The sequence below is a fragment of the Parasteatoda tepidariorum genome, chromosome 10, assembly GCF_043381705.1.
Source record: "Parasteatoda tepidariorum isolate YZ-2023 chromosome 10, CAS_Ptep_4.0, whole genome shotgun sequence".
Classification (NCBI taxonomy): domain Eukaryota; kingdom Metazoa; phylum Arthropoda; class Arachnida; order Araneae; family Theridiidae; genus Parasteatoda; species Parasteatoda tepidariorum.
In genome coordinates this window covers 70742374-70767884 of record NC_092213.1, presented here as the reverse complement: position 1 = coordinate 70767884, position 25511 = coordinate 70742374, and the positions used below count along the sequence as shown (strand labels likewise).

Sequence of the window (25511 nt, the reverse complement as noted above, 5' to 3'; positions counted from 1 at the left end):
TTTTATTCTCTAAACTTTTACTTATGATTTACAGAGGATGTTCATACAATATAAGTGATGCCAAAATTAAAAGAGTATTGAAATAGCCTTAGTGGATGGAGGCGGCACGTTTCTATTCAGCACGTATGACGTCATAACCAATCACGTATAGTTTTTGATTGCATCACTTACTGAGGCCTTTTTGGGCAATTTAAATGTTTAATAACTAAAGAAATAAACATTTGACAAAAAAAACAACATATTTTTGATTTCAGGTGAGAATTTCCAATAAGTTAGGATTGAAAGTAAAATTTTTTTTTAAAAGATGCTGCAATTGCCTATTATAATTATAAAATATGGTAATTTATATGACAATATTTTTTTTAAAAATCGAATTTAATGATAAAGTTTTTTTACGATTTCTTTATTGCTGGGGAAATTGATATTTATGTAATATACTTTACTTTCACAATCAATGAAAGATTTAATGGACATTTTTCAAAAGAGATTAAATATGTATGGCGTGTAAAAAAATACATTTTGTATTTGTACTTATGTACACGTTTGAAAAACTTAGAATATCGCATTTATCATTTAGGTACATAGTGAAGACGCGTTTATCAAATTCTGTACTTTTTTATACTTCTTACTTCCTTAGTACCTCATAGCTTCTAAGCTGTTGGTACTATTGCCTTTATTTTAGTATCATTCAATTCAGCATAACAGATGCATATGAAACAACACCTGACTCATCTAGATAGCATTGTTTAGGTTTTCCCTCTAACCCTCAGTCAATTTAAGAGGACAAGTACTGTATGCTTTGAAGGAATCAATTTCAGGTATAGTATTCAAAGGGATAAATTTCAGGTAAAATTAGTCTCAAACCAAATTTAAAACGATTTCCAGCTTTTTCCTAATTATTTTCACAGTTAACTATTTAGGAATTAGCCTAGCTTGTCTATTTTTCAAAAATTTCTAGTTATGTAAGCTAGATGATCAGCGTCCTCTGAAAAATGTAAAATCAATTTTAAAAAAAAAACTCCTATTTTTTACCTTTCTAATTATTTGAAAGAAATTATTTCTGTTGAAAAATCCCTACAAGGGACTTCTGTTTTCGGTATAATGAATTGGAACAGTATAGCACTGAGTTTCCAAAACTAACGTGTATAGAAAATTTTCTACCAGTTTGAGCACTCTGGTCAGCTTACATGCATTAATTATCATTTTGGTGATTTTCCCTCTAGCTAATGCGTGGGAAAGAATTTTTTCCTGGACCCATTTAACAGACCAATAACAATTTCGAAGATTTCCCTTATTCCTTAAAACGAAACATATTTCGGATTTACTTTGCAAGATTTTCCCTAACTTTTATTGAGGAGCACAACGTCCACCTTGTTCGTGTCCACTTTGATAACTGTTCTCTGTCTAATAATTATTAAATAAATTTTGTGCCCTCTTTCCCTGCCTAATACGTGTTTTAATCTTTCCACTCGGCAACAACGTTATATTTATTAACTGGTCAAAAGGAGATAGTTAGTGTGTCTGACATTGAGCTTTCAAAAAATATCGTAATTTTAAATGCTTTTTCGAGATTTTCCTTTTGAAAAAACCATATACTCACCGTTAAAAGAAAAATAGGAAAATATCTCTCCCGAAATTAGATTTGCATTTTTCCCTCGTATTGAAATAAAGTTTTTTTTTTTTTTTAAAAAAAAAGAGTTGTCTAAAATTTGCTAATTTTTGAAATTTGCTAAAATTTTGCCACGGGATAGTACAGTTATTATTTTCACCACATTTTGCTAAATATTCAAAATAAAAAAAAATTAGTGAAAAGAAAGTTTTCCTTCTTATATTCAAATGAATGTAAGAATTTTATTCTTAAATTCAAATCAATAAACACTATTGCGCAGGAGCTCGAAAAAACTCAGAAATTTTACCCGTCCCCGAGGACGGCTTGTCCAACAATGTACCCGTCCTCCTTTGAAACTAGCCCGTAGCTTCTAAATAAATAAAAATATAATTTTCTCTTATTTATTTCAAACATTTATATAAATTGCATAATGAATTAGGTGTTACTAGGATTACATTATACAGTAATAAAAGAAATACTAGGTTACTAAAAGTATCCTAGTATTTCTTTTATTAAATAATTTATTTCTCTTATGAAATAATTTATTTCTCTTATGAAATAATTTATTTCTCTTATGAAATAATTTAAACGACAAAGGTCAAGTTGTATGGAATGTCAATTTATCCGAGGGTACTGCGTTTTTTAAATGAATCAAACATGACGCTTGCCAGTTCCACAATCGAGCCAATGATTTACAGAGGTTTCTGCACAGAAATCTGAAAGGGGTTTTCCATGGGTTAAAGTCCCTTTGCCGAAAGGCTAACAGTGGTAGGTTCTCGTGGTTTTCCTCTCCATGTAACGCAAATGCGGGTTAGTTCAACACATCCTAGAAGAAGGAAGGCCTCAGCACGGATCAATTTAGTAGTCTGACGTGACGAACATAAACTGCGCAGTCGATGAAAAAGAAGAAAGATGTCACAACGTTTGGGCTTCTAAGTTGCGCAGTGGTGGAAATGGTAACCCGTGCCTTCTCTTTTCTAGGAGGTGTTGGTTAGTTCCATCAAAAAGTCCTCAACAACGACAAATTTCTCCCAATACTTGATCCAGGAGTTCCCTTGTCTTCCGGATTGGAATCAAAATTACAAGGCTACGGAGTTGAACATTAGTAGTCGTAAACTCGAAATTGGGTCGGCTGTTCAACGACGGTTATAAAATATTTTCACTAATGAAAATTACCTAACTTCTTTTCCTCCTAAATGCTTAAACCACAACTAAGAAAAAAAAATATTAGTAGATTTTGCTCTTTTCAGTCTTATCTAACCCACGGTTATTTTCAATTTCTGTTAGAATAACTGACGAAGTTTCCCTTTAAAATTTCTTCATGTAAGCAACTTTGCTTTCGTGAAACATTTCACGATGAAAATATATTTATTACACATTCCAAGTCAATTTGCTCATAAACATTGCACCATCCCTATCAAAATAGTAGCTGCATTAATTTTTCTAAATTCAAGCAATCAAATATTAAATTTATTTTGACTTTTGTCATTGACATTTACGCATTTACGTTGATATACACAGAAATAAATGGTCTATATGTTAGATTTTCATTTCTGTTTAGCTTATCATGAGAGGCATTAAAGAGGTGCCGTCTCATGCACTTCAAATGCTATTAAGTTTACACTTTAAAAGATCTTATTATATTAAGATAAAATTGCTCTCGTGTGGAAATTCATTATGAAAGTAAGTTTATTATATTTAAATTAAATTAATTATACTATTTACATGAAAAAATGAAGCTTAAAGCAAGCTAAATATATTTTTTTTAATTAAAAAAATCGAAACTCACTCTGGGCAAGGGAAAAAAAGAATATATAAAGAAATTTCCAATCGCTGTTGGGTAATGGATAATGAGTTTTTAAAATAGCTATTGTTTTTAATACTTCTTATACATGCAACTAAATGTTAAGTATTAAATTGAAGAATTTCTAACACATTTTAATGTAACTAAAATGTTTGAAATCTTTATTATTTTCACAACAAATTAATCGGAAATATTTAGGCCATATTTTTTGCCTGTTGATTAACTTCCTAAAATTCTAGCTCAGAAAGCAATGATATTAATACTCTATTTTCTTGTGTAATATTGTGGGAGGGTGTACTTCCTATTTTGTAGTAGCAAATATTTTAGACTGCCTCTTCATCTGTGATTACTTCCTTTTAATACACTGGTGAACAAAATTAAGAGATGGAAGACATTTTCCCAAATATCTAAAAAAACATTGAATATAAATGAATGAAATTTGGTATGGATATAGCTTATTCCATGATAATAAATTATGCAAAACAAAAATGAAAGTGCCATTCACTGGCAAGACATTGACAAACACATGGAGTAGTGCGCGGGTATCTTGCATGTGCGAATGAATGTGCGAAAATGCTTTCTCTTAATTTTGTCTACCAGTGTAGTTTACTTAAATGTGTCTATTTTTTTTATGTATTTAAAGTAATTTTCGGTCAGATTGACAGAAATATTGCAAATTTATTAATTAATAACTAAATAAAAATCTCAAGTGATATTTAGTTAAAATTGCAATATTTTCTTATGGTTTCTGGTGGTTTAGATGGATTTTCTTTTTGTTTAATTAATGCAAATTTAAGGCGATTTTTCGACAACAGATATAAACTGCCTTGATGGTTTAATATTATTTCATTATTAGAAGTATAATGATTATATTTTGCGAAGTTATGATACCAGTATATTTCGAAGAAGAACAATAAAAATTGTGCTGAGTAAATTTTTATTTTTCTCTTTAATTTTGTTAAATATTTAAATGTAAGACTTTTCAATTTGGAAAAATATACAAAGAGAAATAGAAACTAGTATATACGATAGAAGTTTTACTTTTAATCAACTAAATTTAAAAACTAAATAAGGTAAACTGAAACTAATCATACAGCAGGTGCAGAATATTTTGTTTTATTCTATCAAACGGTTTTAAAAGTCTATAAATATATGTTCTTTAACAAATAATGCAAAAATAGAATGACGAAAAAATAAATATAATACCCCCCCCCCCCCAAAAAAAAAAAAAAATTATAATTTTTTTTTCTCCAATCATTAATAAATTTTTCGCTAAGATTCAATTAGAGGAGAGCGTCTGTTTCTGGTCGCCAATGGCAACCAGAGTTCGACGTAACCGCGCCGATCGTGCCTAAACTAAATTACGGTGGTTACGGTGCGAACCTTGGCAACCAAGATCTATTTATCCTGGTGGCCAAGGTGCGAACTAAGAGAAACTGAGCTCACGCGTCTAGTTCACTTCAGTTTCACCAAAGTTTCGAGTTATATCCTTCGCGAACAGACTTTAGATCCACTAATATTTTCTTGCGTTTTCTGTCATAAAATTAGTGTCATTGGCTAAAAATAATTTTTTAAGTAATATTTAATTTATTGTTTTTTTTTTCATAAATAAATGTAATGTGTATTTATTAATAATATGGGATAGCCTTTAACAAGAAAGTGGGGCTGGACCAAAAATAATGAAATAGATGATAATTTTAAAAATTCGAATGTTTAGATTGAATACTATTTAATCTTATATAATATTAGCTCTAATATTAGAAGTTATGATTCAGGAATCTCGCGTTTTCTAGCACGGCAATAATATATTGCATCTTTCTAATAGATAATACCATTTTGCATCGCATCTTTCTAATAGATATCATTTTGCTCCCTGGGTATGTATATCCCTCTATGAAAGAAGGAAAACCAATTAAAGGGTTTATTCCTAATTTCTGTTTAAATGTTAAGCTATACAAATTCTATATATTTGAATGTTTTTTTAATGATTTTACAATTTAAATACTTTTTTCATTGATTTGTAACTTCTTGACCTGTTATGAGTTTTGTTACTTAAATTTTCCAATTATTATTATTATTATTAAAGTATTTTTTCATAGATGACAGCACTGAAATTAAGGTGGATAGGTTCTTTATTTACGTCGCATTAGAGCTGCTCTATGGTCACAGATATGTATTATGCTTTATATATTTATTATCAACTATTTCATACAATCTGTTAATTAAAAATTTTTAGAGACATAGACGCATTATAAGGAGTGATTTTTATCTTAGGATAATTATTCTTCATCTAAAAATGCATCTTTCGCGATTCCCCATCAAAATTTTTTACTATTTTTCTAACTATATTATGTTTATATACATATATATTTCGTATAACTGATGTAAAAATATTGGTAATATATATATATATATAACCTTGAAAAAAATTTTTCAGCGTCGTGATATGATATCATAATAGTGATATTTTAATCTATACACATATTGAAATATCTTTATTATGATATCATGATCCTAAAAAAATACTGATTTTCCATTACTTAATATCCTGGTCTAGAGTGAAATAGGTTATTTTTGACTACTAATCTGTTTGACTAGAAACTAGTAATATTTTGAGCTTAACGTTTTTTTTAAAAAGCTATTTCTAGTGAATTTCTTATTTTAACGATACTTTCTTCTATTTGATGTAATAATAAATAATGTCAAATAATCGCTTAATTTTTGGACCAAATATTTATTTTTTTTACTATTACGTACTACATTGTTGCTAACAAGAAATTTGTTTCTTTTTTACGAAAATAATTGAACTGCTAATTTTGACTTTTTTTTATTAAAAAAAAAAGGTATGTATCTGAGAGCTAATGAATTTTAAAGCGTTTACATGTTTGACAAGTTTTAAAGTCTAATGAGATATTAGTGATTAGTGCATTGCTTTTTCAAAAAATTGAAGCACTGATATGCAATTTGTATTTATTCTGAATTAAATAGTAGATACACTTTTTGAAACTATTTTTACTGCATTTTTTGTGACAGATCTTTTTTTATATTTCCATCATTTATATTATATCTCTTGAGTATCACGTCTTATAACAACGATTCACAATTTCAATTTTAATCATTTTTGGTGATTATTTCCTATATCCATGTTTCCAATTTTCCTCGAGTGGTGAGATTGTAATCATTGAGAAAATATAATCTTTTGGCAATTTTTAACAACATTATAAACTTGAGCATTTTGGTTACAGGATGTGTACATTTGGTTTAATGCTATGCTATACTAAATGTATAGTTATTCATATTTATTTTTATGTATAGTTACGAGATTTCATATATGTATAGTCATGAGATGTAAATTTCATAAAATTTTTTATAGAAATTTTGTTCATTTTTTGTTTATTTATAGCTGCCGGTGCTTATAATCCCGACCAAAGCTTGACGACTATATTAGAATCCATTCCGAAATATTTGTTTTTTCTTTCACAAACCTAAAGATCTTCAACTGGACAATATGTCTGGTGAGTTGTTGCGTCCAGTGATTTAGTAACATTGTTTTTATTTTTACAGAATAGTAATATTTTTTGTTAATTGTTGTTGATTGGTTGTTAATAATGTCGTACAAGAGCAGTGGTCACAAAACTTATGAAGCTTCTGAATTATGGTACTATTTTTAAATCCCTCTGTGAGCTACCAGCGATAAGAACTTGCAATTTTTTTTAAAATTTTAAATATGGTTTATTACCTTTTAATTTACATTTCCATTAAAATATGAAATCAATTTTCATTAAACTGCAACAAACAAAAAATAATAATAAATTGAATCTACATAAGAAAGAAATTGAAGTTTAGTTAATAACTATACCTATTTCTTTTAAATAAGCTTAGTAATTTTTATGCGACGAATGGAACTCTTCTTTTTTTTCTTTTTTTGCCATCGGCAAGTTTTGCACAAGGGAGATATTAAAGTTAGTTAACCATAGTGTTGACACAATCCTCCGAAAATGTCTCCACGAATTCAACAAGCTTGTTTATATCTCAAAAGATAAATAATTGAATTGTGACAAACTCCATGACTTCTTCGTCTGCTGTATAAATATTTTGGTTGCACACAGTGACATTTTTCTTCGAATATAATTCGGGGTAGAAATCTAAAATCTTCAAAATATACACTGAGTATAGGCAAGGTGCAAACTATGCCGCTCATAGTTTAGTCAAAAATACCTAAAAAGTCTGACGTTTTTCAAGAATTGTAGGGAATAGGACAGTAAGAAGATTGAGCTTTTTTCAAATATGCTAATTATCTCTGTAACATTTATTAACATACACACCTTTAACGCCTTACTTTGGAGTGAAGTTTATTACGAACTCCTGTCTAAACTTGATGTATAGAATTAAGATATTATACTTAATAGTAAAAATTAAAATATCTTTATTCCTTTATATTCATCGCCAGGCCAATATGACCCAGAAAAAAGTGTGAAAACGGTTCAGTATTCTGCACCTAAACATAGTTTTGGAAAGAGGCCGAAAGATCAAAAGCCTGACAACAATCCTGGTATGTTGCAAACAATTTTGATTTAAATCTTATTACATTCATTAGTTTGTTTCGTAAATTTATTTTATGTCACACAGTTTAACTCTTGTTTTTTTTTCAATAAATATATATTTTATTTTATATAGAGCAATAGCTATGGTGGGTAATAATATATAACGTCTCCTTATCGTTTGTCTTTTTTAGCGAGAAACTCTTACTTTAAAACCTTTTAAATTCGTGTATTTTCCGTTACAAAAATTTAAGGTGTTTTTCAGGTTTATTTGAGATTGTTTTGAGGTTTATTAGAAGTTGACATCAAAACCAACCTTAAAGGAATCAACCTCCTAAGATCTATAAAGTTGTTTTATTCCCACTTTAAGTTGTTTTGAGGTTGATAAAAATCTGACTTGGAGCAACCAGCTTAGAGAGGTTGATTTTGTGGTAGATAAATTATATTAAAATGACGATAGAATTCATATAGGATAGGATATCATTGTTCTTTTTACTTATTCTTCAAGGCTGGGTGCAATAATTATGATAATTTAGTCTATAAATTTAAAGTCTTGATTATGTCATATCGTTAAAAAAGTGCACCGCAATAGGCCTAATGTATTTGTCGTTTTCAAGGTTCTGGTACAGAAAGATATTAAAGTTTGCTGTATTGCACTTAAGAGCTTTGCCAAAAAATTTGTAGTTTAATAGTTTAATTTGACGACGAGCTTGTCAAAGTCTTTCTATTTTTTTGCAGATTGAAACGAAAAGTAGTTATATATATGTGTGGTATAATTGATGTAAATAAAAATATTGGTAATCATGGAAATTTCAATCTTTCAGAAAACAAGCTATAATTAAATCATCTTTTACAAGTTTTTTTTTTCTTTTTCACATCTCGATATGGCTTTCACCATTTACATATACTCAGTAAATGTTACTGAACCCCAACTTTCACCATTTGCGCTTCGTCAATTTATTATTTATTCCCACTCAGATGAATTAGTTAGAGCTCCTGGAGGGGCTGGTGCTTAGATAACCACCACATATGAGTTTGAGTATATCGTATAATATATTTTTAATCCCGTATAATATATTATTAAATAGCATATTTAGTGACGAAATTTAGTAGCTTTTTTAGTGACTTAAATAGTGACGAAATGGGATAAATGCAGATATTATAATACATTGTATTAACAGGGCTGCCATAATCCTTCTACGCTTTTTGTAAAAATTTATTCTAGTGGTAACTATGTTTATTTTTTTATTTATCAAACTTCTTTTCCACACAGCTACATATAAGAGTGATTTAAAAGTTCATATGAGACGCCGCTTTGTTCTAGCTATTTTGCTGCGAGGTTTATAAAATGATGGTAAAATAATCAAAATATCTGAAAGCTTTGGTTTTTAAGTGTCTGCTATTCTATAAAATATTTTGCAAAAAGAGTAGTAGTTGGCAGGCCTGTATTTATCTGACAGCTCATAATTCGCTTCAGACTGTTATATTTCGATATGAGTATACTGAACTGTTAGATCTCTTACCGTTAAAATGGTTTCTTAAAAAGAAGAAATCACCACTACAATGGGTATACCCTTGTTTCCCAAAAGAACCACAGGAAAAATCCGTTGCATTTAAGTCTAGTGGATAAAGTGACCGTTTTTGTACTGTTCGAAAGTGAGGAAAGTTTCTTGAGTGTCTTTTGCAATCAAGAATGCGTTAATATTTTGCAAAACGCGTCTGTTATATGGTTCATGGTTAGTTTTTCTTCTTAATAATGAAAACAAGTTCCGTTTTTCTACTGCAACATGTCTCTCTCAAATCTTATTGAAAAGAATCATTGACACTGCTCAATAGCACTATCAAGTCTAGGAGCATCTGCTCACCAAATTCTATTATTATGATCAACCGTGAACTGTTTTTAATCTGGGGAAATAAATATTTGCCATCAATCAACCATGGCTCATATAAAGAGTTCTTTAAACCTTAGAAATTACAGCAGAACTTTTGTTAACCATAATGGATGACACAACCAACTTATGTATGTATAAATGAATGTCTGTGTCCTTTATAGACTCCTAAACCTTCCGACTGAAGGTATGAAACTTGGCATACAAACAGTTCAAAGCACGAGGAAGGTCACTGTCGACATTAAAACTTTCTAAGATAAACCGTTCGAGCAGGATGAGGGGAATTGAATTTTCTGGAATTGAATTGTCACGATCTGAAATCTTTATGATGTTCTAATATTTAATGCAACAAAAAAAAAAAATCGACTTTAGTTTGCTGCCATTGACAAATATGTATAAACTCAAATGTTGAAGGGTTATGTAATAAGTACCAAATATATTTATATGGGTATAAAATATTATATTGTTATATTTGGTGATTATTAAAACTGCACCAATACTAAGCAATTTTATTTCCGATACTTTGGAATTAAGTGTTTTACGGCCCCTCAAAAGCGATATGTACTTGAGAAAATCACTTAATAGTGGTAAATTTAAACTATCATGAATTTTAAACTATCATGAGAATGTAACTGGTGAGTTGTTGCATCCAGTGAACAAGTAACATTATTTTTATTTCTAAAAATTAGTAATATTTTTTAAAATTTCAATTGGTTGTTAATGTCGTACTAGAGCAGAGGTCATCAAACTTATGAAGTTTCTGAATTATGGTACTGTTTTCAAATCCCTCTGTGAACTACCAGCGAAAAGAGCTTCCAACTTTTTTTTAAACTTTAAATACGATTTATTACCTATTAATTTAAATTTCTATTAAATATGAAATCAATTTTCATGAAACTGCATCAAACAAAAACAAAAATTAAACTGAACAGAAAGAAATTGAAGACTTTGATGTTTTGAGAAGAATTGAAGATTTTGAGGTTTATTTGAGATTGTTTTGAGGTTTATTAGAAGTTGACTTCAAACTCAACCTTAAAAAAATCAACCTCACAAGGTCTATGAAGTTGCTTTATTCATATTTTAGGTTGTTTTGAGATTGATAGAAGTCTGACTTAGAGCAACCAGGTTAGAGAGGTTAATTTTGAGGTGTACAGGTTATTTTTTCTACACTTCGAGCAAAAAAAACAGATTTACAGTGTTTATAATTTCGCTCGATTTCAACTAAAAGTAATGCTGAGCCAAATATGATGTTGATTTTATAAGATTTAAATTGAATTTTATTGATGAGGCTATTTTTAAAGGCAAACATGACCTCATTTTCCACTTCCGATTTTTTTTTTTTTTTTTTAATTTTTTTTTTTTTTTTAGATTANTGCTTATTTTGCTGCTGGACTGAAAGAAGAACGGAAAATAGGAAAAATACTTACGTAACTTTATCTTTTTAGAATCCGAAATTTTACTTAACAAAACACTTGGAAAAAAAACCAGTAGAAATATTTTCAGAGAGTGAAACCTTGTATCTCGTTGATAAGAGATTATGCATTACGATAATAGTATAAACAAACATAACATTATATGTAAACGTCTTAAAAAAGAACTTTTTGAAAAAAGATGCATGCAACATGTTTTCACAAAGAACATACAAGACCTTTCAGATTAAAGTTTAAGCAATATTCTTTTCTACATTGATTCATAATTTTTATCATAATGTAAATGTTATTCAGCTTAAAGTCAAATAAATTTTTACGATTATAATTATTTTACAATTACATAAACGTCATAAAAATAAAAAAGCATAAATTTTTTGTCTCAAATTTCAAACGAATAATCGTGTGAAAATTTCCACATTAAAGTAATAAACACAACGCTGATGATAAATATACTCACAAGTTTAATACAGACTTCAAAATCAGCGTTAAAAGAGAATTGTTTCCCTTATCATACCGAACTATTAAAAATAATCAAATTTTAATTTTATTCAACTGTTTTCATAACACTTAAGCACTATCTACTGTAAAAATCTTTTATAAATGCAAAAATCATACGTGACAAATCCAATTTTTTAAAATTTTAGAAATTTATCACAAATTTGTAGTAGAAATTACACACTTCAGTAATTAAGAAGGAAAAAAAACATGAAAAACATAACAAAGTTTTTTATATTATTGCTACTTGCCCAAATACAGGCTTGTGTGCTGAAACTAAGTTGTTAATAAATAATATTAAGACTAAGAAGTTTTAACAATTAAGTTTATAATTATTAGATGCATTACAATTGTATTTGAGAATCGTCAGTTTCTTGAATGCAAAGCTTAATTTGAAATATTGTTAATATTGAGAGTGAGTCTTGTGAAAAATATCATATTTTCAAATATTTCAGCTCCTGGTTATTACGATCCAAATTCTACCGATAGGAATCAGCAAGATATGAACCCAAGCTACACATTCGGACATAAACGTTCACCCCCAAGAATTGATGCAACCCCCGGTATAGCTAAAGATTTGTTTCCTATTAAAAACTGCTATTTTTTATCACAACTCTATGTTACACAAGCACTTTTTATGAAACGAAATTTTTAAATAACAGTCATTTTTGGCCAATTTTTTTTATTCTCAAGACTTTTTTTTAAAAATTATTTTTTGCTGTATTTATTAGAAATTTGTACCTACGCACCAAGTATAGATGAGAATAATACTGTGGCACCATGCTTATATCATTCCTGGCTGACACTGCCTATATGCAATATTTAGTTCTCCTAAAAAGCCTATACTCCGTTGCAAGTTAAGAAAAGACCTTTGCGGTCTAGGATTTAAGTAATCAAACACGACATAGCTCCGTTTTATTTCTTTCAAAAATTATACAACTATGCTTTCAAAAACAATATAAAAGCTTTAAAAAGTAAGACACGTCAGATAATTCATCCTATCTTTTAATCAGAGAATTATTGTAAGAAAAAAAAAAGTTATAATTTTGTGTTCATACTGAAATTCTAGTCTAGGATTTCAGTATAAACACGAAGGTGGATCCCCCGCCGTGCACATATATTGCCATTGTTTTTTTTCTATATTAATGTTTGTGTCGTCCAGATACCACACAATATGTCTAGTATCTAGTACCTAGCCATCAATCATAATGTTTCATACCATGTACTAGATCATGTATCATGTACCTAGCCATCTTATCTTTCTGAGTGATGTCAGGTCTAATGAATCAGTGAGAGCTAGCTGATCAGGGCTAGTGCTGAGTTACCAAAACAATTCTAACTAGGTGCAGTTATCTCATGGGAAATCTTTTAAAGAGTGGGCGTTATCATCCTTATTCTAAGAGTTTTACTGTATAATCCTCAACCAATTTATTAAAACTTAAGCAGAAAGCGGAGCAGTTAGCATCTCTGATAATATCCACGTAATATTTTTGCACTGATACTCACCACAGTTAGATAATATAGACACGCCCGCCGTGCGCGGATCCGCGTGGTGATTCTCCAATTTCGCAGATATTTTTTTAATATTTATTGTTATATAAAAAAAGGTATCCATGCACAAAAAAAGTTTGCAGTGGGAGGGGGGATATGAAGCAGACTGCGTAATTATGATTTATGCATAGTAGAAGAAAGTCAGTGTTTAATTGTATGCATGCTGCTCCCAAAGAGAAGAGATATAGCTCTCACTTTTGTCCTATGCTTAGCGATCCCATCGTTAGCGGACGAGCTTACAATCAGCTGATATTTTACAACTCAACTTAACTCGACTATCGCTTTACAACTAAAATGGACGATTGCAGTGGCAGTATCGGAAATCTTTTATTGTGATTTCCTAATATTATTTAATATAATAATTACTTTATATGCATGTAGCTATTATATTAATGTATAATTATTAATGTATAATTATTAATGTATAATATATAACTATCAATATATAATATATATGTTAACTAATTTCGTACATTTAATAAATTATTCTATTATCAACAATATTATAAGCTTCCAGATACTTTTGGATTGTGTGCGCACATACTTTATGTTTTTATTTTACTATGATACTCACTAATATTCTCCCTGACATGAATTAATCACTTACTAATGTCACTTGTGCATCACTTTATGTCATTCACTTTTTAAAGCACTTTCAAAATCCATTAGTTGTGCACACTTTCACATCTCAAAGCTTTTAAATTTAATAATGTGTTTATAGCGCCTGGATACTATGATCCTGATCAAGCCTTAAAGAAAATGGAAGGTTCAAAGCCCAGTTACAGTTATTCATTTGGAGAGAAGGATCACGTGATGGATGACACACCGGGTAATAAAAACGTCTAATGAAAGAACACAAAATATTACCACATATTAGAATAGAAGCATTTGTTTTGCATTACAAATACATTACATTCACAATATATTCAGGGGTTGAACAAAATCGTGGAAACATGCTAACTCTATGAAACCTCTACTCTAACTCTATACTAACTCTCTGAAAATAATTTTCGTTTAGCAGTAAAGGTTTCCGAAGCTTTTAATTAGCAAAGCTCTTGGCACTGTTTGAGAGATCATGCTTTAAGCTTTTAGAAATGGTTTCCTTTTTAACCATGCAGGATCGACCAAATTAACCATGGATTAACCATGTTCGACCAAATTAACCATGGATTAACCGGATTAACCATGTTCGGATCGACCAAACTGAGGAGAGGAAGTTAATAACTTCTTTCTAACTTTAATACCAACAAATTTTGTCATCGAGCTATAGGATTATGATGTTTTTCAAAGGATAATTACTAATTTAAATTCTGGGTACAGAGTACTAAGCCCCGCTCCTTCATCGAAATATAATGAAATTAAGTAAGGAGGAGAGGGGGTGAGAAGATTACGTTAGTAAATTAACATGATAAACAAAACAACGTTTTTTAAAGTATTGCTACTCGCACAAATTCAGGCTAGTGTGCTGGCATGAAACTAAAATTTTATTAAATAATATTAACACTAAGAAATTTTAACAATTAAATAAGTATTTATTCGATGAATTACAACAGTAATTGCGAATCATCAGTTTCTTGAATGCAAAGTTTAATTTGAAATATTGCTAATATTGAGAGTGAGTCTTATGAAAAATATAATATTTTCAAATATTTCAGCTCCTGTTTATAACGATCCGGATTCGGCCAATAAGAATCAGCAAGATAAAATCCCAAACTACACATTCGGACGGAAACGTTCACCTCCATAAGTTGATGCAACCCCCGGTATAGCTAAAGATTTTTTTCCTATTAAAAACTGCCATTTTTTGTTATAACTCCATGTTACACAAGCACTTTTTATTAAACGAAATTATTAAATAACAATCATTTTCGGCCAAATTTGTTTATTCTCAAATAATTATTCTCATTAAAATTGTTTTTTGCTGTGTTTATTAGAAATTTGTACCTAGCGCATCAAGTATAATTAAGAATAATACTTAGGATTTTATCATTCCTGGCAGACGCTGCCTTTACGCAATATTTAGTTCTTCTAAAAAGCCTATACTCTGTTACAAGCTAAGACAAGACCGTCGCAGTCCAGGATGTAAGTAATCATACACGACTGCATGTAGTTTCGTCTTATTTCGTTAAAAAAATTTGCAACTATGCTTTCAAAAACAACATAAAAGCTTTAAAAAGTAATACACGTCAGATAATTTATCCCATCTATTAATCATAGAATTATTATAAAAAGAGAAATAGGTTATAATTTCGTGTTTATACTCAAATCCTAGACGCCTCTTGAACTGGGAGTTTAGCATTAATTTGGCGCGCACTTATATACAAACATGCTTTCTGAATCGAGATGTTTTTTTTTATTAACTTGCAACACAGTATAGTTGCAAATTTTTGCTGAAGAGTTTATGCTCAGATTTAACCAATGCAGCTTTGGGAATGGAGTAATCAGTAACTTGGAAAAATCAACAATTAAAAGAAGAAAAAAAAAACTTTTGAAAACGAAAAAGAAAATTGGGATGCTTCTCTTTATGATCAGAATTTTTCTTGAGGTAACAAAACTAGTATATTAATGCATAATTCATGCTTTAGTTAATTTGATTAATAACTAATTTGCCCGCAACTCATTTTATTACCATTCATATAAATCAGATTATTGTAATCGGGAAGCAACCCACCAGAAGATGCGGACAGCCACGGGGAAGGTGGATCCACCGCAGAGCGCATATATTGCCATTGTACTTTTTTCTTTATTAATGCTTGCGCCGTCCAAATACTAGACAATATATGCCTAGTCATGTATCTAATACCTAGTCATCTATCATCATGATTCATATCATGTACTAGGTCATGTATTATGTACCTACTCATCTTATCATTTTGAGTGATGTCTAGTGAATCAGTAAGAGCTGACCAGGGCTGGTACTGAATTACTACAACAACTCTAACTAGGTGCAGTATCTCGTGAGAAATCTTTTAAAGCATGGGCGTTATCATTCTTATTCTATAAGTTTTACTTATAATTCGCTATCAATTTATTAAAACCTTTACAGAAAGCGGAGCAGTTAGCATCCCTGATAATATACCCAAGCTGTTTTTGTACTGATACTCACTAATATTCTCCCTGACACGAATTAATCACTTACTAATGTCATTCGTGTATCACTTTATGTCATTTACTTTTTAAAGCACTTTTAAAATCCATTACTTTTGCACACTTTCGCATCTCAAAACTTTTAAACTTAATAATGTGTTTATAGTTCCTGGACACTATGATCCCGATCAAGCCTTAAAGAAAGTGGAAAGTTCAAAGCCCAGTTACAGTTATTCATTTGGAGCGAAGCATCACGTGATGGATGGCACACCGGGTAATCAAAGCGTCTAGTGAAAGAACACAAAATATTATTACACGTTAGAATAGAAGCATTTGTTTTACATTACAATTATATTACATTTACAGTATATTCAGGGGTTGGACAGAATTGTGGAAACATGCTAACTCTATGAAACCTCTACTCTAACTCTATACTAATTCTCTGAAAATAATTTTCGTTTAGCAGTAAATGTTTCGGAAGCTTTTACTTAGCAAAGCTCTTGGCACTGTTTGAGAGATCAGGCTTTAAGCTTTTAGAAATGGTATCTTTTTACCCATGCTAAATTCGGATTGACCAAATTCAGGAGAAGAACGTAATAACTTCTTTCTAACTTTAACAAATTTTGAAACCATGCTACATGATGGCTATATTTAAAAGGATAATTGCCAATTTAAATTCTGGGTATGGAGTACCTATTCTGTGGGCTATCTGCTCCTTCATTGAAATATAATAGAATTAAGGAAGGAGGGGGGTGGTGAGAGGATTACTTTAGTAAATTATTATGATAATTAAATAGACTAATAAGTTATGTACAATAATGAAAATTACGGGATAGGAGATATTATTTATATAATGGTATTCAAATATACTTCTTAAACTATAGTGGTATTTAAAATAGGATAAGAACTTTCAATTGCTTTACACTCATTTCAGTCAATGTAAATTTTGCATGGGTAAAAAGGACACCATTTCAGAAATCTTTAAACACAATCTTTTAAATTGTACCAGCTGTTAAACCATATGAAATGTTCAAAAACATTGCTGCTATAAGGAAGATTGTTCAAATAGAGTTAGTATCAAATTATTACCATATTTTTGTCCATTTTATTATCATGTTGTGTAGAACACAATCACATTGAATTTTCTTAATAAATGCTTATAATTAACCATTTTGTCTCTTATTGCTTTAATGTGAGCGAGTCAATCGAGGTATCTGTCTTCCGCCATTTGCCTCTTCATCTATGATATAGCTATAGTCAACGATGGGGACATATCGGTGATAGAAGTAATTGAAACTTACAGTCACTTATTTTTAAAATCTTAATGCATTCAGAATTTCTCAAAACTCCCAGAAAACATTTTATTACTTTCCTAGAAGTGCAATTTATTAAGTTATTTTTTGGAAAAAACGTTTACTTTCCTTTTCATCTGAAACGGGGAGTCACGTGATTATTCGCGAACTGACGTCACACGTGTCCATTCATTTACAATCGCTGTACTGTGAAAACCAATAATTTTCTTGCTTTCGTTTGAATTTTCGTAATAGATTGATCCAACTATTTTAGATAGGCAATAACTGTCTGTATAATAAATTGTACCCTAATGTAGCAGAATGAAAATGTGGGTTTTGATATAATGTATTTTTATAACTTTACATTTTAATGGTACCCACTGAAACATTGTTAATATTTGACGAAATTTTCTAGTTCTGAATATTTGAGATTTTTTAATCCAGTAAAAAGGTATTAAAATGAGTTATGTATACCTGGTATTACTTATTAAAATGATTAATGTGTATTTTGATACATAATAATTATAAAAAAAGACATAAACTGCATTAGTAAATATTTACTTAAAAAGAAAGTCTTTCAACTCTTGTAAAATAAATAAAAACGAAGCAAAATTTAATTACATTATGGGAATTCTTGTATATTAACGCATAAATTGAAACGATGATAAATTGATATTTTTCAATGGACTAGATTTATGAAGATACTGATTTGTTTTAGTACAATACCGAATAATAAGATGATCCAAGGTATATCTTAATTTATACTATTTCTATCCAATCTACGACTGATTTTAATTAAATAATTAGGCTGTAATTACATTATTTTAACTTAAAAATAAGTGGAAGAAAATATTATTTCCTATGAACTTTAACACTACTGATTTTAGCCGAAAAGAAATGTTGATTGACTGTGAAGAGCTGCATAATCATTTCTTCAGATATTTTAGTGATATCTAAACAGAAGATTTAAAATCTTACTTTCATTTTGAACACATTTTCAAAACTGTACATTTAATTAACAAAATTTTGCACTTATGATTTACAAAGGATGTTCATACGATATAAGTGATATCGAACCTAAAAGAGCACTGAAATATCCTTAGTGGATGGAGGCGACTCGTTTGCTTATGATTTACAAAGGATGTTCATACGATATAAAAGATATCGAACCTAAAAGAGCATTGAAGTATACTTAGTGGATGAAGGCGACTTGTTTCCATTCAGCACTTGTGAGGTCATAAGCAATTACGGATAGATTTTGATTGCATCACTTTCTGGGGCCATTTTGGACAATTTAAATGTTTAGGGCCGGGATAGCCTGGTCGGTAGGGCGCTGTGCCCATGTCCAAGAGTTCGTGGGTTCGATCCCCGCCGACCGAAGACTCCCCGTGTTGTAAATGGTGACTGATGCACGTTAAATCTGTCGAGTCGCAAAGTCTTTAATGTTCCCATAACAAATCAATCCCTCTGGGGGTACTGATCTATAAGTTTCCTTGTCTTCTGAATTGGTTCAAAATTGCAAGGCTACGGAGTTGAACATCAGTAGCCGTAAACCCAAAAATTGGGTCGGCTGTTCAACGACGGTTATAAAATAAAATATAAAATTTAAATGTTTAATAACTAAATAAGCGTTAAGAAAAGGAAACAGAATTTTAGTTTCAGGTGAAAATTTCCAATAAGTTAAGGATTGAAAATAAAGAAAAATTTAAAAGGTACTGTAATTGTCCATTATAATTACAAAATATGATTCATTATACAGCAATAATTTTTTTGAAATTAAATTTGATGATAAAGTTGTTTTATGATTTCTTTATTGCTGAGGAAATTGATATCTATGTATTATACTTTACTTTCACAACCAATAAAAGATTTAATGGACAAGGACATTTTTTAAAAGGGATTTAATATGTATGAAGTTTAAAAAAATACATTTTGTTATTATACTTATGCACACGTCTGGAAAAATTAGAATATCGCATTTGTCATCTAGGTACGTAGTGTAGACGCGTTTATCAAATTTTGTACTTTTTTATACTTCATACTTGCCTAGTCCCTTATAGCTTCTAAGCTGTTGGTCCTATTGCCTTTATTTTAGTATATTTCAATTCAGCATAACAAATGCATATGAAACAACACCTGGCTTGTCTAGATAGCATTGTTTAGATTTTCCCTCTTTGACACCCTCTAACCCTCAGTCAATTTAAGATGGCAAGTGCTGCTTACTTCAAAGGGACAAATTTCAGGTATAGTATTCAAGGGGCTACATTTCAGGTAAAATTTGTCTCAAACCACCTGTAAAACGATTTCTAGCTTTTTCCAAATTATTTTCACAGTTAACTACTTAAGCTTGTCTATTTTGCAAAAATTTCTAGTTATATAAGCTAGGTGTTCAGCGTCCTCTGAAAAATTAAAAAATTAGCAGCAAAATTTTTAAAAAAAAATCTCCCATTTTTTAGCTTTCCAATTATTTGAAAGAATTTATTTCTGTTGAAAAATCCCTACAAGGAACTTTTGTTCTAGGTATATTGAATTGGAACGGAAAAGCAGTGAGTTTCCAAATATTGGTATAAAAAAATTTCTACCAGTTTGAGCTTTCTGGTCAGCTTATATATGTAACATGAAAAGCTTCAATTAATCTTTTTATGTTATTCCTTTTCTGTAAATCCTTTTTTTCATTTATTACTCTAAACGGAACACTCTTTCTTACACTTTAAAATTCACATCCTGTCTTTCAATCTATTTTTAGTTAAAGTATGTATTAATTACCATTTTCGATATTATCCCTTTAACTAATGGGTGTGAAAGACTTTATTCCTGGAAACATTTAACAGACCAATAATAATTACTAAGATTTCCCTTATTCCCTAAAACGAAACATTTTACGGATTTACTTTGCAACATTTTCCCAAACTTTTATCGAGGAGCACAACGATTTCGTGTCAACTTTGATAACTGTTCTCTGTCTAAAAATTATTAAATAAAATTTGTGCTCTCTTTTCTTGCCTAATATCTGTTTCTATCTTTCCACTCTGCAACGATGTTATGTGTATATGCATTTTTAAGTAATTCTCCACAAATTCTTTTCGCCACTTAACATTTCAAAACCACTCCTCTGAAATATTACCACAGAACTTATAAAACTTGCCTTACTTAAATCTAAATGTGCTTACATCACTATGAGACATTAAAGCTGAAATTTGAAGTCTTTTACTATTTAACAAACCAACATATCGCTTAAGAGAACGCTGAGCACCATTTAATTAATCACCAATATTATAAATCGCTGTTTTAAGATGAGATTAAATTTTAATAAAAATATTTGTATTCTTTTTAATTTTATTACAATAATTGATTAGTCTTTAAAAACGCATGTATAATGTATATGTGTGTGCAAGATGCAAAGAACTTGAGAAATATCGTGATACTCTACATATTCATATTGTTCTACATGGTGCGTAGCGTTTTTAAAAAGTGCTTAAAGGTGTTTATTTTCGATTTTCGTTTTTTAAAAGCTCTTAAAGGTGCTTAATTTTCCCTTTTCGAAAGTGATATTTTTTCTTTACCATGTCGATTTTCGTCACGCTTTATGTAAAAGCGTGCTTTTCACATTGTTCTATTCAATGTTTTCAAAATTTATTCAACAACAATCTAGGCTTAACGTCGGTCCATAGCGTATGAAAGCGCCAATCATTTTACATGTTTGACGAAATACTCGGGAGTACGCGTGTGCGTCTCCTGAGCTGGGTGCGAAGAGATTACTGCACTCTCGTGTGCAACTCTGCTGCATTTTGCTAGTTATCCTCAATTTTAGGCCTCATTTTCCATCCTCTGATATCGAAACGAAAAGTCTCTCGACCAATTTAAATGGCTAATATAATCAAGAAAAGAGTTCTTTGTCAGAAACTAGTTATTTTATCATGATCATGTTAGGTCTGTGAAAATTATTTTGCATTTTGTTAAAATATATAGTGCTTAGAAATATTTTTGAGTGCTTAAAAAGTACTTAAAAGGTGCTTATTTTTTGGTGAAAGATTTGGCTACGCACCCTGTTCTAGAAGCGTTTCTTGACCGATTTTGCAGGCAAGAAATTCTCGAATGCATTCACTCGCCGCCAAAAGCTACTCACTGCGCGTCTTTGATATGAACAACAAAAATCTTTATTTAGATTATGGACAACTACTCGAATTTTCCTTTTGCTAGGCAGCTAAGTTAGAAAAGTATTTGAAAACTAAAAATAATGAAGAAATGAAGTTTAAAAAAAATATCAGCTCAGCGTATGAAACGGTGGTACCCACCCAGAAAGAAAATATCTGAAAAAACAATTATGAGCAAAGAATGGAATTGTTGAAATTGGAACAAGCTCTTAGAAAAATGCATAATTTAGAAAATAGTGTAAAAAAAGTTTTTACAAGAGGTCAAATACAATTTTTAATGGTACTTCAAATTTCAGGTGGACAACAGAGGACATTTTACAATGTATTATTATACGTTCTCTTTCTTCAAAGGCATATGATCTTTGGAAATTTAAATTTGGCCTACTTCTACCAAGTGTTAGTACGTTAAAGCGATGGTGCGCAAAATTATCTTGTGCTCCAGGCTTACAGAAAGATGTTTTTAAATTTGATTAAAAATTGTTCCGAAAACTTAAGTGGATTAAAAAATGTGTGTCCTTAGTTTTCAAGAAATGCATGTCACCTCATATATTGGCTATGATGCTGGACTTGATCAAATATCCTAGGTCCTTTCAAAAAAGATCAATTGATTTTGATAAGAGCTCTGTTTTCAAATTGAAAACAACCAAGTTACAAAGAATAAAGTCTTACTCTTCATAGAAAACTTGGAAGTAATTGAAGTCGTAATAAAAGCAATTGAGGATGCGGGACGCTTTAGAAGAATCTCCAAATAACAATTAAATCAGTTTATTTTTTAAATCATATCCGACCATCGCCAAAATTTTTTGTTTTTGATGCCTCATTATCTAAAGTTACTACGGAATCATTTATTGGACTCAGGAATAATTTTAGATGATGGAGCTTTTATCAACTCTGGAATTGTTGAAGAAGTATTAAGAAAACATACCGGAGAAGTAAAATTGTGCCACAAACTAAAAGAGTCATATATATTAGTTACAGGTAATGATAGATAGAAAGTTGAGCAACAAAGGTGTTATTCTCTGCCACTACAGTAAAGGGAATATTAAATTTTACAGGATTGATTTTTTAAAAATTAATCGATGATTTTTTTGATGTGATGAACATTAAGAGCTTAGAGCCCCCTCCAGCAAAAATTATGAAAGCTGCTAAATTATTTCCAGTCTCAATCACTTGTTCTAAATGAAGTCAAAGAAGTTGTAAGCAAAATGAGAGTGCGCGGTAAAAAAATGACTACTTCCATTTCAAAAAGCAATTATTATCTCTATATCTTCATTATTAAAAGATTTAAAATCCGTCGGAATAAGATACATTTTAACCTCTTGATTAACTCAAGATGCTCTCGAGAGTTTAGCCAAATTATAAGTCTTGGCAGATTTAATGACCATCCAAGTTCTACCAAAGTAATTAAAAGATTTAAACATTTGTAAATAAGCTACCTAATCTGTCGTCAAAAGTATGCGCAGAAATAGATTGTTATTTAACTGCGGAATTGTTAGAAAAAGAGCTTAAGAACCCACAACAACAAAAAATAATTTCAAAAAATAATGACATTCTTGACAACGTTGAAAATATAATGCATTTACTTGACTAACTCCTTTCCTATGTCTTGGGATATTGACCTTAATTTGGGAAAGAAAATTGTGAATTCACAAGAAAAAGCACTAAATTATATTGCTGGATACATAGTATTTCGCCTTAAAAATATTGATTCAAAATTAGGAATTCCATCTTCTCAGTACATCCAACAACAGGGGACCAACACGGAATGGATAAATCTCTTATCAAAGGGAGGATTAATTGTTCTGTCAACAGCATGGATGGAAGTGTGTCAGGAATTTGAGAACATTTTTCAAAGTGTGCATGGGACATCTTACAGAAAATCAAAGAGTGTCCTCAAAGAACTTATAAATAAATTAGAGGGACGACATCCCGCAGTGAATAAAGCAGCAATAGGCTTATTTTGTCGATTTAGAACTTATAAAGAACATCTAAACAGAAACCTCCCCGTTACTTCAAAAAGAAAGACAGGAGGGAAATTTAAAAAATGGATTAAGTCAAAGAAAATAAGAAGTATAAATAATTAATAGTTAAAATTCTTTTAATTTCATAACATGGTTTTTAATGTAGTTATTCTAAATATTTATGTTTTTTTTCAAAAATTATATTCTCTTAAATTTAAATATCTATAAACAACTGTACAATTTCTAATATTATTACGAAAATAAATTATTATTTTGTTTCAGTAATGAGCTTTTAAGGTTGTAGTTTACTAATGTTTAAGTATGAACAAATTGCCATTAACAGCATATTTTAAAATTATTATTTATCAGGATTTTAAATTAACCCAACTTTACAAATTATTGCTATCGAACAATTTGTAGCTAAAAAAAGTATAGATATATGGTTTAATTTTTTTTAACAATAAAAGTTAAAATTTTAAAATAAAATATTTATAGCGTCATTTACGACAACTAGTAAAATATTTTTATTAGTTTTGTATGGTATTTTAATATTATGGCCAAGAAACTTTATTTTGAACTATGCTTTTGAACGGAAATAATGGGTTAATTATGAAAAGTTTGAAAGCTGATATAAAACAAAGTCGAACTTATTTTTACAGGGAGAATGATGCAAAGTTTTTATAATATCTTTGCGTACGATCTCCGAGTTCTGTGTGCGGCGTGACGTCATGAAGAGGGAAATCGTAGCTTCAGCTCTAAAGGCCTGCTTTCTTAAGACAAGCGCCTTGTCTGGGCGTCAGCGGGAAGTTGACGTACAGCTGATGCCAACCTGTCCTAAGAAACTAGGGCTTGGTTGATATGTGAAATTTTTATTTAACATATCAATTATTTAGGAGGAAGAAAAATCAAATGATAGTAATAGTTAACTAAAGCGTGTTTAAAATAATTGCATAAAAGTAATATTCAACAAGTGTTACTTTATTCCAGGGGGAGGGGAGGCAGGAAATTTGACTAATGCTGCCAAAAGAAAAATCCTCATTTATTTCTCGAGCGCAAACAATTCTTCCACAAGCGGTCTGTTGACTAATATTTGGTGACTGCTGTTATAAAGGATTGTATAAGCACAAGCACTATCTGAAATGAAAACCAAGTGAAAATTGACTGCACCATTGGCAAGTGCAGTGTTTACAATAAGTGATCAAAATTGGATCCGTGGTGTATGTCTGGCTGTGTATATTTTCAATGAAAACCAAATATTTTTCGCGATGTTCGAACACAACAGTTTCGGATGTCCGAGCAACGATATCCTCATCTGAGTTAATAGGAGTCTCATCAACTCTTTGGGATGTTTTAATAAAAAATAATTAAGGCTTGATAAACTGTGAAATCGGCGTGGCTAAGGGTAAGGTCAAACCTCCCCTCCATCGTTCCCTTCAGAGGAATCGAATAATTCAAACATAAACTCTGAAGTGTGTCCTAAATTATAATTTGCTAATTTGAAATAATTTGCTAATTTCAGTTTCTCGTTCTCAAGGTGTTTCATAAACACATGCTGTATAGCATTCTATAGTTTTCTCAAAAAAATATCTTTCTAATTTAGGCGACATATTTGTTTGAATTTTCTTCGAATGGATTTTTAATTAAGGTCATACATGAACCATCTGTGTTTCTTTTCACATATTACACAGTATATATATA

At 30.3% G+C, this 25511-nt stretch overlaps 1 protein-coding gene across 10 annotated transcripts in view; it reads left to right on the top strand.

The window, feature by feature from the left end:
• Positions 1-4832: 4832 nt before the first annotated feature.
• Positions 4833-25511, top strand: part of LOC107452885 (uncharacterized) — a 48353-nt gene continuing 27674 nt past the window's right edge. For 4 of the 10 annotated variants that reach the window (XM_071186614.1, XM_071186619.1, XM_071186617.1 and 1 more), the window contains exons 1-5: positions 4833-4988; positions 6817-6928; positions 7864-7965; positions 12224-12331; positions 14041-14148. In XM_071186614.1, the coding sequence (XP_071042715.1) occupies positions 6922-6928; positions 7864-7965; positions 12224-12331; positions 14041-14148 (325 nt within the window). In that variant the 5' untranslated portion in view covers positions 4833-4988; positions 6817-6921. Of the gene's footprint in view, positions 4989-5068; positions 5291-5571; positions 5587-6816; positions 6929-7863; positions 7966-12223; positions 12332-14040; positions 14149-25511 lie in introns of those variants that run through there. The other 6 variants (XM_071186618.1, XM_071186615.1, XM_071186616.1 and 3 more) reach the window with 3 other exon arrangements.